Below are 16,843 nucleotides of genomic sequence, written 5' to 3'. Positions count from 1 at the left end.
CTCTGGCTGGCTGTTTTGATTGGTTGCGCCAGGTGCCGTCATTGGGAGAGCGAAATAGGAGTGGGAAGCCCCGCCAAAATCGAGTTGAGGGCAGCGTTTTGTTTGCTTGTAGTATTTTGAAATTTCTCCACTGAATAACTCCCGTTCCTGTGCATCGATTCCTGTAATTCTTTTTACGTCAGCATCTGTGTGACATAAACAACCCACCTGAAGTATAGCCGGTATCCCCCCAAGCAGTGTTTCGCAGCCCCTTTAAGGGGGGACACTGGTCTTAGACCTATTTTACTTATTTTTAGTCCAATCCTACCTAATAAAGCTGTACCACCTTGCTCAGTTTTTTGTACTGATTTCAACAATGAAATTGCCTTTCTCATAAATTAGTTGGTTCCCAAGGTACTTAATTTTAATTGGTCATTCATTAGTACCTCGGCGCAAAAAAAACTGCTCAATAAAAAATCATTCTTAATCCATGGCTGCCTAGTATGATGAGTAGAGAGTGTAATAATCAAAACCATTTTTTAATCTTACCCCCATTAGTAATTTTACAGCACTTGGAATATCAATGTTCAAGGTGTGAGTGTAATGCATCGACAAACTTTGTGAAATTATAAATTTTTGAAGTGCGACTGCACAAATCTGCTTTGATTATTGCGCACACTGTGCCTTCAGCTTCCCTTAGCAACCAATATGACATCTCTGCCTGTCCTAGATGTTGAGATATCGACATACTAAGACAGCTGGAAGTCCAAAATTTTCATGCCATTAAATTTTCTGCTCCTGCATAAATTCAGCCCACACGATGATCTGAATTTAATATCATGGTCAAAATGCTGATTTCTTGAAGGAAAAAATTGGTACAGTTGGAAAATAATAGCTGTAGATTCCACAAATGTCATTTTTTTGAAGATTGATTTTTTGGTCATTTTTTGGTCTCAAAGACCAATGTCCCCCCTTAAAGGGGCTGCGAAACACTGCTTGTCCCAGCTAACTTGGACCAAGGTTTATAAAAAAATTAAGCGTTCTTCAGAGCTGAAATCGCGTGGATGTTGCTAGGGTTTATCTAAAGTTACAGTACCATTTTTTTTCGCTCCTGCTATTTGATTAATTAGTCGAGATAAATAAATTAACTTTCTAAGTATAGCTTGAAACGTTCAGGCGTCAATAGGAAAGTTGTGGAGCTCCACAAATATTGTCCAACCCAGGCACTTCCAACGAGGTAGACTTTGCATGGCTGTTTTTATTCGGGAAAGACGAAAGCCCGCGGAGTTCAAAAAATACCACCTTACAGAGCGCTCCGTGCGCCCGAATGTGCCGCGATTACAGCACTCTCATCCGTGCTTTTTAAAAAGCATCGCTCGCTTCGCACCTTTCATGCTGCCCAAGAAAGAGCTTTGCGTTGAGCTTGGTTCCAAGATAAGCGCCCGTGGGCACGGGCAACAGTTGAAAGAAAGCGCGGCTCCCGTTTCTGCGGCGATAATTGCGCTCTCACGTTAGCAGAATGCATGCGGAGGAACGATGACAATCTCATGAGTTCGAATTTGGGAGCAAGATCCCAACAAGCAAAGACGCATATAACAAGCTTGATAACGTCGTGTGAATCACAATGAAAAAACGGAAGCTGCGCTTTCTTTCAACTGCCGCCTGAACCCACAGGCGCTTATTTTGGAACCAAGCACAACGCGAAGCCCCGTCTTGGGCAGCCACGAAAGGCGCGAAGCGAGTGATGCTTTTTACAAAGCACGGATGAGAGCGCTCTAATCGCGGCACGTTCGAGCACACTGAGCGCGCTGTCAGGTGGTATTTTTTAAACTCCGCGGGCTTTCGTTTTTCCCAAATAAAAACGGCCATGCTAAGTCTACCTAGTTGGAAGTGCCTGGGTTGGACAATATTTGTGGAGCTCCCCAACTTTCCTATTGACGCCTGAACGTTTCAAGCTATATTTACAAAGTTAATTTATTTATCTCAACTAATTATTCAAATAGGATGGTTTGGTTTGGTTTATGGGGTTTAACGTCCCAAAGCGACTAAGGCTATGAGAGACGCCATACTGGAGGGCTCCGGAAATTTCGACCACCTGGGGTTCTTTAACGTGCACTGACATCGCACAGTACACGGGCCTCTAGAATTTCTCCTCCAAAGAAATTCAACCGCCGTGGCCGGGATCGAACCCATGTCTTTCGGGTCAGCAGCCGAGCACCATAACCACTGAGCCACCGCGGCAGCCTATTCAAATAGGAGGACCGAAAAAATGGTACTGTAACTTTAGATAAACCCTAACAACATCCACGCGATTTCAGTTCTGAAGAACGCTTAGTTTTTTTATAAATCTTGGTCCAAGTTAGCTGGGACACCCGGTAGATATGTCATTTAATTTCACGTAAAACAATTCCTCGAGCACTTATGCAATTTTGATGCAAGTAATTTGCAAAGCGAAAGTAAACCACAGCACTGCATTCTACAACTGTTCATAGTCATTGTTTTCACCTGCCCTGTCCGTACTTGTTTGTGCTAGTATTATGTCTAAGTATTTAAACGTAGCTCCCAGGTGTTAATCCAAGTCTGAGGTGCACAAAACATGACAACGAACTGACATTAGACAGTTTTAGCTGTGCGTCCGCAAAAGCTGTGCGTACGCTACGGGCGCACCTTACGCGCAGTGCCACCCATACTGGCAACGACAGTTTTAGTTGGGAGTGGCTAGCGTAGCGCTCGGGAAGCGTAGGATACAGTGGCGCCATCTAGCGACAACATGTCAAAGCTCCCGAACTGTGTGCTGAGGAAACTTTTTCCTCTTTTATTAATGGCAGTGGGGGTTGCATTCGAAGGCTTTGTTTCTTTTTTAATGTAAATCAATCGAATAAAATGAAAATATAAATTCTAGTGCAAAGTTGGAGAAGTACTTTACCGGAGGTCGTTGCTATGACGACAGTGTACGCCGTAGATAGTTAGGCTTAACATCAAGAAATTCTTGGATTTATCTAAAAAATGGTGGCTATTTGTCACAAATATCGTTACGGAGGGGTGAGAATGCACAAAATAAAAGTGAATACCACCGTTTAGAGCGAGCTACTGCGTCGAAAAATCCAGCGGTGACACAGTATTCGGTTCGAAGCGGGCGGGCAGGGCGCCGCCATGTTGTCAACGTTACCCATGCAAGCACCGCAAGCACCGCAACGCTAAGTCCGCTGGCTTGCGTACGCACGCAAGACACAAACTAGCGCTTGCGTTCTGCGCATGCGCATTACCGCCCCCACAAGCTCCTTGCGTACGCTAAGCCGTAGCGGACGCACAGCTAAAACTGTCTATTAACAGAAGGCATGTCCGTTGGCAGATCAACTTTCTGGCACACAACATTCAGCCTGCACAGCCGATATGGAGACCCGACTTTTAAAATGACGTGCTCCCCAAAGCGACTTTTCACGAATAAGGTCCAAGGTACAGCAATGCTACTGCATTCCCATAAAGAACAATCCCCAAACCTCATGATGCTTGGTTGAAGATGCTTTTCCAAGGTCTCATTAGTTTGGCGCACCTTTTACTGCAAGGAATGATGTTATGAACCGACACACAATGCTCAAGAATCAAGAGGAAGAAGTGGGCTTGGGCAGGGGCATGTAAACTGAAGACAATGGGCTGGATTCGAAGAGAAGGCAAGAGTAGCAGGGGGCGGCAGAAAGCCAGGTGGGCGGATGATATTCAGAAGTTTGCGGGGATATGGTGGCCGCAGCTGGCAAAGGACAGGGTTAATCGGTGAGACATGGGAGAGGGCCTTTGCCCTGAAGTAGGCGTAGTCAGATTGATGACGATGATGATGCTGTACACCACTCACCTCTCTGGCTACCTGCAAGTCCTTCTCCTGATATTCTTTGGCATAGTCAGTGCCACTTGAGCTGAAAAAAGCACCATCATCATCAATGTGATCAGGAGCAAGTTCAAAGCTACACTGTTTCATTGCATTGTTATGTTTTTTTTTCCTGTAACCACTCCCCTCTCTAATGCCAATGGCCCTGAGGGTATACGAAATAAATAAATAAATAGGTTTGGTTTGGTTTGGTTTATGGGGTTTAACGTCCCAAAGCGACTCAGGCTATGAGGGACACCGTAGCGAAGGGCTCTGGGAATTTCGACCACCTGGGGTTCTTTAACGTGCACTGACATCGCACAGTACACGGGCCTCTAGAATTTCTCCTCCAAAGAAATTCAACCGCCGCAGCCGGGATAAATAAATAAATAAGCGCAGCGTGCGGTGTTCAACGTTCCAAAGCAGCACGTGGGCATAGAAAGGTACCGGTCTGGGCTAATGTGCAAACCATACTTGACACACCAGCATGCAAAAACCCAGGACGAGTGAAGACAACGCGCAAGTGCTATTTCCAACTGAATTTTATTCAAAAGGTCAGTCGAAACAAACAGGCGCAAGAACATGACCTTGGTGTCGTGCTTCTGCCGTAATCAATTTTCGATTTTCTTTCCCCAAACATGATCGTACATATTTTGACCACATGAAATTCAGTTGAAAGTAGTGCTTGTCGTCTTCGCTTGTCTGTTTTCTGCGCACTTGTGCCACGCTGCGCGTGGGCTACGAGGAACACCATAGCAGAGTGCTCCGGATTGATTGCGACCACCTGGGGTTTTTTAACGGGGGACACTACCCTAAATAGTGAACTTTTGAACCACTTGCTCGATTTCATTGAAACTTGTGGGGCTAGTTTATATTACTGGTAGGACCACCTCTCTCAAATTTAATTATTCTAGAATAAGTATGAAGCCCGTTATGCAACCTTTGTGCCAAGGATGACTATGCTTGCTTAGGAAAACTATTATGTGAAAAATAAGCGTAATTTTTCCGATTTTTTGTGTTATATGGCATTGGGAATGTCCCGAGCACACAACTGTGGAATTATTTTGCTTAGTTCTATATTTTGAAAGAATGGTACCTTACAAAACAATGACATTGGATTTTCATTTTGCAACAATTTTTTTAGTCATTTTTTAGTGTGAAAAAAAAAAGGGAAAAAATAGACAAACTGAGTGCACAGTTGTGTTCCTCATAAAATTTTGCTCCAGAAAACCTGCTACAATAACAATATTATCAAGTAATATTGGAATGATAGTTTCTCTAAGCTGACAGTTTACTGAAGAAACAGGAGATGAGAAAAATAGACTCACATGACTGAAAATCAACCCATTTTATATAAAGCACTTCAATGTTCAAGAAAAACCCCCAGCTGAATAATAAAATTTTGCAGAGGTGGACCCAGCAGTGATATTCGCAAGTTTCAATGAAATCGAGCAAGCGGTTCAAAGTTCACCCTTTAGGGTAGTGTCCCCCCTTAATGGGGGACACTGGTCTTAGACCTATCTTCCTTATTTTTAGCCCAATCTTAATGGAACTCTACCACCTTCCTCAGTTTTTATACTGATTTTGACAATGAAATTGCCTTTCTCATAAATTAGTCGGTTCCCAAGATAACTAATTTCATTCATTTGTACCTTGGTGCAAAAAAAAACTGCTCAATAAAAAATAATTTTTAATCCATGGCTACACAGTATGGTGAGTAAAGAGTGCAATAATGAAAACCGTTTTTCCATTTTGCCCTCATTAGTAATATTACAGCACTTGGAATATCAGTGTTCAAGGTGTGAAAGTAATGCACTGATAAACTTGGCGAAATTATAAATTTTTGAAGTGCGATTGAACAAATCTGCTTCGATTATTGCACACACTGTGCCTTCAGCTTCCCTTAGCAAGCAATATGACATCTATGCCTGTCCTAGATGTTGAGATATCAACATACTAAGACAGCCAGATGTATACAATTTTCATGCCATTAAATTGTCTGCTCCTGCATAAGTTCAGCCCGCACGATGATCTAAATTTTTACATTATGGTCAGAATGTTGATTTCTCGAAGGAAAAAATTGGTACAGTTGGAAAATAATAGCTGGAGATTCCACAAATGTCACTTTTCAAAAAGCATGCCAAGTGTTTTTGATCTAGCATTTAAAATAGTGACATAATCGATTATTGAATTTTGCGGTTCTCCTCAATGCACCGGAGGAGTGCAGGGAAATTCAGCGTGACGTCACGGAAGGTATGATTTCAAATTACCGCTGTCGTCAGCTGCATCTTACCCTGACTCGTTAGATGCTGCCTAACAACTCTCGGCATTGTTTTCCTTCAATGGAGTTGGTTTTTTTCCTTGAAAGCAGGCGTTTGTCCGTTGGAAATGTACCGATACCTTCGATGACGTCATCATGTGCCCCCCACTTGGCGTTGTGCTCTGCAGAGAAGCTTGAAGGGCGTCCGGATTTTAATCGGCAATTACTTCACTATTTCAAGTGCTAGTCCAAAAAGACTTCACATGCTTTACCTGTAGGTTTCACACATTCGACCCTCTTAAGCTCGTTGATTTCTAAAACCTATGCAGTTTCCCTTTAACTTCTACCTGCCACGGTGGCTTTGAAAATACCTACCATGTCATTCAACCTCATTTCTGTGCAAATATTATACAAAATGTTAGCTTCGAAACCACGCGAAGAAAAACTGTCGTTCACTTCGAACCGAAAAGCTAACGTTCACACAAGCCTAGTTCGGAGACAGAATATGGCTGCTCACCGAAACACCCATAGCAGTGGTAAGCAAGACATGATGTCTATCTAGTGTCATACACCTTGTAGCAGCAGATGACGGGCGTGCACTGAAGGGACATTAATGCAGATACTGAATACTACTAGAATGAGCAGTCAATGATGATGAAAAATTTTTACGGCACCACGGCATCTGTGGTCAAAGAGCGCCATGGCACAAGGTTTTTCTTTTACTCAACGTGGGGTTAAAGTCCCATTTCCCAAATACTTCACTCTAAAGAAGCCAAACGCTAGGCCAGAGAAAAGCTTGTACCCACTGCATCACCGATGGGTACCCGGCGGCACTGGGGATCGAACCCCGGACCTCCCGCATGCGAGGCAGATGCTCAAATGACTAGGCCACTGTTGTGGTCAGAATGAACGGTCAATATCACGAGACTGCAAATACAGTCGAACCTCCTTATAAAGAACAGTTTATAACAAAATAATGGATATAACGAAAGAATGACAACCGCCCTCAGAAGCTCTGTCAACACTGGCTATAACGAAGTAATTCCCTCGAACTTCATTATAATGAGGTTAAACTGATGCTGCTTTTTATCAAGAACAGGGCTTGAACAAAGCAGATAATTATTTGAATCAAATGGCATACCGACTCCCCTTGAAAATTCCAGCAACTGTGCGTGGCCAAGTAAACTGGTTCATCACTTTCGTGTGAAACACTTTTTTGATGGCAAGCACTATCAAAATAAGGCAAAAGTGGTGTGCCGAGTCCTGCTGAGATGCAAGAAAGTGAAATTTCACTGTTCGTGTGCTGCCCTGCTGGCTTGCATGAAGTCAACAAGCACAGAAACGTCACAGGCACAAGCCAAGCACAAGCTTTCAGGGTTATTCACACTCTTTCCAAAGAGAAAAGCCACCATGCCTCGCACCATGAACGATGATAAACAGTTATCATCTTCATCATCATCATCAGCCTGACTATACCCACTTCAGGGCAAAGGCCTCTCCCATGTCTCTCCAACTAACCCTGTCCTTTGTCAGCTGCCGCCACTGTATCCCCGCAAACTTCTTAATCTCATCCACCCACCTAACTTTCTGCCGTCCACTGCTACGTTTGCTTTCTCTTGGAATCCACTCCGTTACCCTTAAGGACCAGCGGTTATCCTGCCTTCGCATTACATGCCCTGCCCAAGCCCATTTCTTCCTCCTGATTTCAACTAAGATGTCATTAACCCGCGTTTGTTCCCTCACCCACTCCGCCCTCTTCCGATCTCTTAACGTTACACCTATCATTTTCCTTTCCATAGCTCGCTGCGTTGTTCTTAACTTAAGCTGAACCCTCTTTGTTAGCCTCCACGTTTCTGCCCCATAGGTGAGTACAGGTAAGATACAGCTGTTGTATACTTTTCTCTTCAGGGATATTGGTAAGCTACCATTCATGATCTGAGAGAACCTGCCATATGCGCTCCACCTCATTCTTATTCTTCTAGTTATTTCCCTCTCATGATCCGGATCTGCAGTCACTACCTGTTCTAAGTAGACATATTCTCTTACTACTTCCAGCACCTCGCTACCAATTGCGAACTGCTGTTCCCTTGCTAGGCTGTTGAACATTACTTTGGTTTTCTGCATGTTAATTCTTAGCCCCACCGTTCTGCTCTGCCTGTCAAACTGATTGATCATGCTTTGCAGTTCTTATCCTGAGTGGCTTAGCAAGGCAATGTCATCAGTGAATCGCAAATTGCTCAGGTATTCTCCATTAACTCTTATCCCCAACTGTTCCCATTCCAGTCCCCGGAATACCTCCTGTAAGCAGGCAGTGAAGAGCATTGGCGAGATCTGATAAACAGTATGGTGGCATTTCTTTCATAAATACTGTAACGAAGTACAGAATGATCAGCAACCCAAACGGTTTCGTTTAGTCTGATTTGACAAGAGCCTGTAGAGTTAAATGTCACACCGTAAAACTGACGTACCACTGCTTACGTTGTGTGAGGGTGTAAATAGCGGAGGTCACCGGGGACTTCATTTGTGATTTTCTTCACAATGCAGTCACCTTCACGCACAGAAAAGAAATGCTCTTCGCATTCCAGAAAAGTAATCTATCAGCCTGACCTAGCTTCTTGTTTCCGGTCATACTCCCTTTTAGTGTACCATTAATGACAAATGCAACTGATAGGAGCCAAACGGAAGACCCTTTGCCACTCACAACTGCCTCTTGGGCTGCTCGCAGGCCTTGACATCCTCGGACGACGGTTCTGGTGGGGCAACGAGCTTCTGGTTTGACACCACCTTCTTGATGGGCTTTGTAGCGCTGAACACGCTCAAGATGTCGTCGAGAGAGATCTGGGCTGCCGTCTTCTCCGTGGCTGCAGCGGCCATATTTCCTCCCTGAGCACAAAACATGGAGCCCATTGTTACATAGAGAACCAAAAAAATGGCTCTAAAGATTAAATTGCAAGGGCGACCCATCAAGCCGCACCATCAATCTAATCTGAATACTCTGAAACAGCCTATGCCAAACCTTCCAAGAACGATTAACGGCAATATTTTTAGCGAGAAAGGATATAACAAGTGCGTTTATCTTACCTCCAGTTAAGTAATGTTAGCAGAAAACAGTACGGTACGTTCGGTTAGACATCCCAAAGATGTACATGGCCGTTAGAGAAGTTGTAGTGGGAGGTTCCCGATTAATTAAGGCCGCCTGAGTTTCCTTCACCTGCACTGACATCAAACAGCACAGCAGGCCAACACCACAGCCCCTGAGGCACTGCGCCGAGTGTTAGCACAAAATGAACGAATTAATAAAATATAACCGTAATCTGAACACGAACTGTAGCATAGAAAGTCGGCGCGTGAAGATTCAGCAAATGAATGAGGGGGGGGGGGGGGGGGGGGGGGTCGCGGGAGGTTCTAAGACTATCAAATTAGGTCAAAAAATTAGGTCAAAACTGCGCGAAATTTGAAGACTTTCGACTGCCTATCGCAATAAAACTTTTCGAGCATCGTCTGTTTTCTACCGAATATAGCACTGAAACGCTGACAGGCATAAAACGCTTGCAAGCATCCAATTGGATGTCAAATGCATTTCGTTAGCTTCTGAAGCCACTTGTACAGGGGGCCAAAACCGTGTTCAGAACGCTGCAGCTGCCAGAGCTTTGGCATCAAGACAAGACGATGCGAGCCCACGAGTGTAGCTCATGCGTTCCAACCATGCCTACTACGCTCCGTACTATAAACAACTAGCGAAGGCCAGCCGAGGGTACTGGAATTGCCACTAGCGCTACCGACAGCTTCCGAGGAGCCACGCGTCTGTCTTTAAAACCCGCCATTCAATGCTCCCTGCCAGTTCAAGCGAACTGCGCCAAGTCGACGCTGCCTACACTCCACAGACGAGGAGGCTTCGAACGCGGGAAACGCCATCAAATAAACACAAACACGGGCAATTAAATGCAATAATTACGAGAGCTGAAGGGTCTAGGAAACGTGCCGCATTGGTTAAACGCACTGTCAGTAAGTTATGCTCGGCGAGACAGTCGAATGACAGGTATGACAGCGGTGAAAAACGTGTTACGAACAAAACACTTTGTACGTGAGAAACTTCACTGTCCACATACTCACGTCAAACTGACAAGACGCAGCAGGCCGCTTTCAGCTAGAGATGAAGTTGAGGGCTACCTAATCACTTAATTATAACCAAAACTGCCCATGGCACCTATTCAAACATAAGCTTGCAATAACAATCACAACGCACAACCCGCGACAATGAGTTACAGGAGTGAGCGCCATACAAATGAGAACCACCAATGCGACTGGCGGTCCCCTAGCGGCCACATGCCAAAGCTACAAAAACGATAATATAACTGCTGATACAGCGTTTGTTGTTATTCCAGCTCTTGAAGCAGGCTGGTTTAAGCGCTGCACTGAATTAAAACTACACTACGCATGTGACTTAAATGTCATCTACACGTCACGGCCAACGTTCGGTTGATGGAACCGAAACCGAAACAACATGAAAGAGGAATGGTCGTAGGCCTCGTAAGCGGTCGTAGGCGAATACTACGTGGTGATCTATTAATGTATTCTTGTGACTCACCATTTGAAAGATGAAAAATGCAACCGAAAATTGTGTGTCTGTAGCTCTATAGTCTGCGTCGATAGCTCTATACGAATGCTGAAAAAATTGTAAATTGGTTTTTGAGGAAAGGAAATGGAGCAGTATCTTTCTCGCATATCCATGTGGACACCTAAACCGCGCCGTAGGGAAGGGAGGAAGGTGGGAGTGAAAGAAGAAAGAGCGAAAGAGGTGCTGTAGTGGAGGTTTTCGGATACTGAAAGCAAACAGCATTTATTTAGTTTGCACATCTGAAGGATCGCTTAAGATCGAAACTATGAGGGCAGCTGTTTGAGCGAGAGAGAGAGAGAGAAACAACTTTATTGCCATAGATTGGCGGGATTTAGGGCAGGTGGGCTTGGTGTGGCCCCCAGGTGGGGGCGACTTCCTGGGCCCACGAAATGAGTGCCAGTTGGATGCTCTTGTCTGGCCTTCTGAGGAGTTGGTTCCATCCGTCTTCGGAGAGAGCTGGCAGTAAGGTTCGAGGGGGCGGATTTCCCGCGCAACCCCAGAGGATGTGAGCCTGGGTGGCGATTTCTCCCTGGTAACAATTTTGGCAGACGGGGTCGTATTCCCCGTCTGTGATGAGTGAAAGTCTAGAATGGCTAAGGATGGAGTGTGTCTGCAACCTGCGGAGCAAGGTGGCTTGCGCTCGATTCAAGTCGGGGTGTGGAGGCGGGAACTGGCGTCTCATCTCTCTGTAGAGGTTGGTAATTTCGGCAAAGGTCTGGGGAGCCTCGGCAAGAGCGTCTGGGTCCGTGGGGCCGGCCGCCCGGTTGGTTAGTCCTCGGGCTAGTCGGTCGACCCCTTCGTTTCCAGAGTTTCCCGCGTGGGCGGGTACCCAGACCAGATTGATCTTATGGTCGGGAGTGCAGCCGCGAAGGATGCGTGCAGCGGGGGTGGCAGATAAAACCTGCCGAGTAATTTTGTATCGCTCTTTTGGAGTCGCTGAGGACTGTGCGCGTACGTGGGTCAGCGATAGCCAGCGCGATGGCGGTTTCTTCTGCCGCTGTCGGAGAGTGAGCTACTACTGTGACGGCGGTGACGATAGTAGATTGTGGCGTGGTTGCACAAGCCACGTATGTATTTGCACTTTACCGTGCAGCATCTACGTATATTGCGTGTTCGTCGGCAAGGTATGTGGCATCTAGTGCTTGGGCTTTCAGCTGACGGCGCGTATCATGGCGGGCAGGTAGCATGTTTTTGGGGATTGGTTTTATAACTAGGCGGCTATAGACCCCTATCGGAATGGGCGTCGTGGGGTGGACGTCGCCTATGGGGTTGATGTTGAGACGGTCAAGTATGAGCCGCCCGTGTTTAGTGCGTGAGAGGCGGTGGATTTGGGCGGTCTTGTGTGCCTCTATGAGTTCTGTGAGCGTGTTGTAGATGCCGAGTTGGAGGAGGTGCTGTGTGCTGGCGTACTGAGGTAGCCCCAGTGCCGCTTTGTACGCTGAACGTATAATGCTGTTCACAGCTTCCTCGTCCTTCCGGCGGAGGTGATAGTAGGGGTAGGAGTAGACTATCCTGCTAATGAGGAAAGCTTGCGTGAGCCGACAGAGGTCATCCTCCTTCATACCTCTCCGGCGGGTGCTGATGCGGCGGATAAGGCCGTTGATCTGATTGGCTGTGGTGCGGAGGCGCTGAATGGCCTCCGAGTTTTGCGTGTTGTTCTGTATTAACATACCCAGAACGCGGATGGTGCGGACCGGAGGTATGGGATGGGTGTCGACTTGAAGCACAATAGGTTCTTGCGGGTCGAGTACGGGCAGGCGAGCTCACCTGTCCCTGATGACTAGTAATTCGGACTTCGAGTTGGCTGCTGTTGACAATAGCGCTTGAAGCACAGAGAAGAAACACAAGAAGCGCTTGTGTTGTGAAAGAATTAATAAAAAATGTAAGAATGAATAAAATAAAATATCAAGTGGAAAGTTGGAGCCGAACGTTCGGCCGATACCCTATATTCAAGGGCTCCGCTGGCTGTTGCTGCATCCCGGACGCACCTGTGGGCTTTCATATGGTCGCTGGTCAGCTGAGCCTCCCATTGCTCCAAGGTCGAGTTAAAACACTCCTTGTTTGATTTAGTGAGCACTGCCACGGCATGTGAACTAGTGTGGTCTCTTCCCAGCCCAACGTGCATTCGGGGTCGTATTATACTGCTAGGCACTTCGCACAATATACCGCTTAGCTTGGATAGGTTAGTATAAGCGTTTGGATTCTCCTTCAGTCGCAGGCGTCTTCGTGATGTTACGTTTTTGTGCGGCCTTGAGCAAACCCTCAGGCATAGCCTCAGAGCTTCAAAGTGCTCTATTATTCGTTCAGTCCTTTTTTTTTTTAAGCACTACTCCGTCATAACGCAACCAAGAACAGCGTTTACGTTTATTTTTTTGCTCTGAAAGCGGACGATGTTGCTGAGAAAACTGGAGGTATCTCTTCCGTTTGCACATCCGCGAAATGCCAGTGGTGTCGCTTTTCCTCATTCGGTCGTCAATCTTTATTTGCAAAGGTGGAATAAGGCCTAGGTGGGAAGTGGGAGGATTGGGACTCCGGACTCCGAAAAGAAGTTCAGCCGAGCACTTAGCTTGCGCTTGGCGTCGCCACTGAAGGGCCATTCGCCCTTCGTATGTCTGAACCTCAATGCAGAAATTGCCGGCTACCGATGGCCGACGGATGATCGGTCTTAAGTCGGCAGCCGACCTTATCACCAGGTGAAACTTCGGCAGGAGTCTAACCAGCGTTCAGCGTACACATAGCTGATTAAAGCGGGCCAACGAAGGTTGGGCCGACAACGTGCAGTGATGAGTTAGTGATCGCCTTTTGAAGGCTAATGCTAGTACATCAGGCCGATGTCTGGCCGACCAACAAGGTGGTCTAAAATATGCTCGAATTTTAGTGCCACTGTTCTCCTTACAGATTAGCATGCCATAGACATGCAATGTCAGTTTTGGATATGTTGGTAGCCCAAGCAGAGATTGCTGTCTACCATCGGTTTTAAGTCGGCAACCGACTTGATCAGCTGGTGAACCTAGGACCGGTGTCGAACCAAGGTTCAGAATGCACCTTGCTGGTTAAAGCCTGGCAAAGTAGGTTGGGCCGACGACGTGCTGTGGAGTGACCTGTCACCTTTTGAAGGCTAACGCCAGAACATTGGGACAATGTTAGGCCAACAACAATGTTGTCAAAAATATGCCTGAATTCTAGTACCAGTGTTTTGATTGCAGAGTAGAATGTCAGGCTTGTCATGTCAGGTTTTTTTGCAGCAAAAGGAGGAATTTGAACGAGTTGATAGGGCCGTATTATAATGCCGTACCACAAGACGAACAAGCAGAAAGGAAAGGACAGGGAGAAGTAACTCTAATGCAACGTTTTTCAGATATATTATGAACATTTAATAAAATTTGTTCAGGTGATAGGGAGTATACCCTCCTGTTTCTTTTTCTTCGTGTTCATACTGTGGAGCTAAAGCATATGGTTAAATTTGCAGCTTTCGTATAAAATGTAAATATACAGAAGTACGTATAATAACCAACTGCGTAAATAATATCTTCATAGCGCCTAAGAGAACTATTTTCAACAGACACGTCGTCGTAAGTGCGAGCTTTAAAGTTTTATTTAAATACATCGTAAATGTTTTTTGTTGCCGCTGATGTGCTTGGTGGATCGGGACCGTGGGCTTCACCGCATGAGGCTGAGGCGGGCAGACTGCGGAGGGAAGTCTTCAGGAGAGGTAGCAAACTTGACGATTTATTAACATATTTACAACATAAACAAGGAGACCAAGAGTCAGGAAAGAAGCTCTGGGACATACAACAGATTGCTGCTTAAATAGAGTGTCCCCAGGCACCTAGCTAGGGAATCCGATCTCTGGTCTAGTGTCCAATGGGCCCTTGGCCTCTTCATAGGCTCATAGGCTTCATAGAAGGAACTTTTTGGCGCCCTGCAGTCGCGAACTCTATGGCCTGCCGCGGGCCGACCAGGCCGGAAGGGTCGTTAACAATTGGCTGCTATGCGGCGATCCCGCCGGGGAAAACACGAGATCGGAAGGCTCACACCGGTGACCCTTCAGGAGGGAGGGCAACCTCCGCCCCATCTCTCTCACCTCGTGTGTGGGCAAACTGATAAAGACGATGGTGCGGGATCGGCTGTCCGAGTACCTCGAACAACACAACACCTTCGCGGACACCATGTTCGGATTTCGCCCACATAGATCCGCACAGGATGTCCTGCTCCAACTCGACCGCGAAATCTTGAACCCCATTACACACCCCCAAAACGATAAAATTGTCCGCTCGACCTTAAAGGAGCGTTCGATAACGTAACTCACGAGATCATACTCACACATTTGAGTCAAACTCACTGCGGCACCAATACCTTCAATTACGTTAAACAATTTCTCACGGACAGACTGTCCTACATCAGAATACAGGACGAAGAGCACGGTCCTTTCCTGCTCGGCACGAGGGGGACTCCACAAAGCGCAGTGCTGTCCCCTCTGCTATTCAACATTGCCATGATGCGCCTACCCGCCCTGCTGGGTGCGGTCGAAGGGGTCCAGCACGCGCTGTACGCCGACGACATCACCATCTGGGCTACGCAAGGACGCCTGGGGGATATGGAGACCATCCTGCAAACGGTCGCCAGCATAGTGGACCACTGTGCTCGAGTCTGTGGTCTGCAATGCTCCCCGCAGAAATCGGAATTCGTGCATTTGCGTCCCTCGCGCACATGCTCGACCCAAATCAATCTCTCGTTGCAAAGGGGTCCCATTCGCGAATCCAAGGAAATCAGAGTACTCGTACTTTTCATACACAACCAGTGAAGCTGCGACACAACACTCGCCAAGCTCCAGAAGGTGGGGGACCAGGTGGGCCGCATGGTCCGCCGGGTTTCCAACAAGCGCGGTGGGTTACGATGCAAAGACGCCTTGCGGCTGGCGAATGTATTCGTGACCAGTCGAATCTTGCATTCGACTCCCTACCTCCACCTGCGGAAACAGGAGGAGGATGCCCTCGAGGTCATCCTCCGCAAAATCATGAAACGAGCGCTGGACCCCCCGTCTCTACCTCTACCAGCCGCCTTTTGGCACTGGGGATGGTGAACACTTTTAGGGAGCTTCGGGAGGCCCACCTCAACAACCAATACAGTCGTCTCACAAAGACAGGGTCGGGTCGCCGCCTTTCAGCCCGACTTCACATCCAGCACACTCAATTCACAGAGGAGAGATGCCGCCTTCTCGTACACTGGAGACGCGTCCTCCACGTGCGGCCTCTCCCCACCATTATGTCCAAAGAGGATCATAATGGCAGGCGCCTGGCGCGGGCGGAAGCCTTGGACCGCCATTTTCGGAGCAAACCAGGAGTCTTCTACGTGGAAGCGTCCGGCCCGGGCCCCAGGGGATGGTACACGGCCGCGGTCGTCCCCGAGGGTAAAATAGTAGACGCCCTTACTTTCAAGGCCCAGTCAGCAATTCACGCAGAAGAGGTTGCCATCGCCGCCGTCGCCGCCGTTCGTTCGTTGTCTCCTCCGCTGGTCCACGGGAGAGCGCAGTTCGGTAGAATAATAATAATAATACTTTATTGCGCCAAATATTAAAAAAAAATGTACAGAAATCCGGCCTGCCAAAGCCTCATAGGGCTTGAGTGGCAGAGCCCGACAGGCAGCGGAACCGCGCAGATATACACAGAGGCAAAAAAAAACACATTCAAAATAACGGACATCAAATTAGTATGATGGTGAGAACAAAATAGACACAAGACTCATGTTACATGAAGGAAAAAAAATCCTCATCAGATTAAATTGCAAGGAAGAAAAACCAAAGTGGCATGACAATACCTCAGATCAATGCAATAAATACAGCAGTAACCAATGAAATCACAAGATTTACTTGACAGGTGGTAAAGCACATGCATGATGTCGTAAACCCTCTAATTAATGTATCGCAGCATCTTTTTTATTTTGTATTTAGTTTTTGCCCGGCGAACACTTGGAGGTAACTTATTAAAATGAAAGGGAACGTAATAATCTCTTACACGCTTTCCATATCTTGTAGACCGTCGGGGAATACAAAAAGGTTCCTTCGGTCGAAGAGACCGTGTGGGAACATACGGAATCTTATAGTCACTAAGCCAAAAATGTTTCA

At 46.7% G+C, this 16,843-nt stretch overlaps 1 protein-coding gene across 1 annotated transcript in view; it reads right to left on the bottom strand.

Annotated features, from left to right (window-relative positions):
* Positions 1 to 10,420, bottom strand: part of spn-E (tudor domain containing 9 protein spindle E) — a 131,171-nt gene extending 120,751 nt beyond the window's left edge. Inside the window, exons 1-3 of the mRNA XM_089558531.1 lie at positions 10,215 to 10,420; positions 8,803 to 8,984; positions 3,830 to 3,890 (exon numbers count right to left, since the gene is read on the bottom strand). Coding sequence (XP_089414657.1) covers positions 3,830 to 3,890; positions 8,803 to 8,975 — 234 coding nt within the window. The 5' untranslated portion in view covers positions 8,976 to 8,984; positions 10,215 to 10,420. The remainder of the gene's footprint in view (positions 1 to 3,829; positions 3,891 to 8,802; positions 8,985 to 10,214) is intronic.
* Between the last annotated feature and the right edge of the window lie 6,423 nt (positions 10,421 to 16,843).

This window comes from Amblyomma mixtum, chromosome 8, assembly GCF_055824585.1.
Source record: "Amblyomma mixtum isolate Tamu chromosome 8, ASM5582458v1, whole genome shotgun sequence".
Classification (NCBI taxonomy): Eukaryota; Metazoa; Arthropoda; class Arachnida; order Ixodida; family Ixodidae; genus Amblyomma; species Amblyomma mixtum.
Note: the sequence above shows the minus strand (reverse complement) of the source record. Positions and strands in the feature narration are given on the sequence as shown.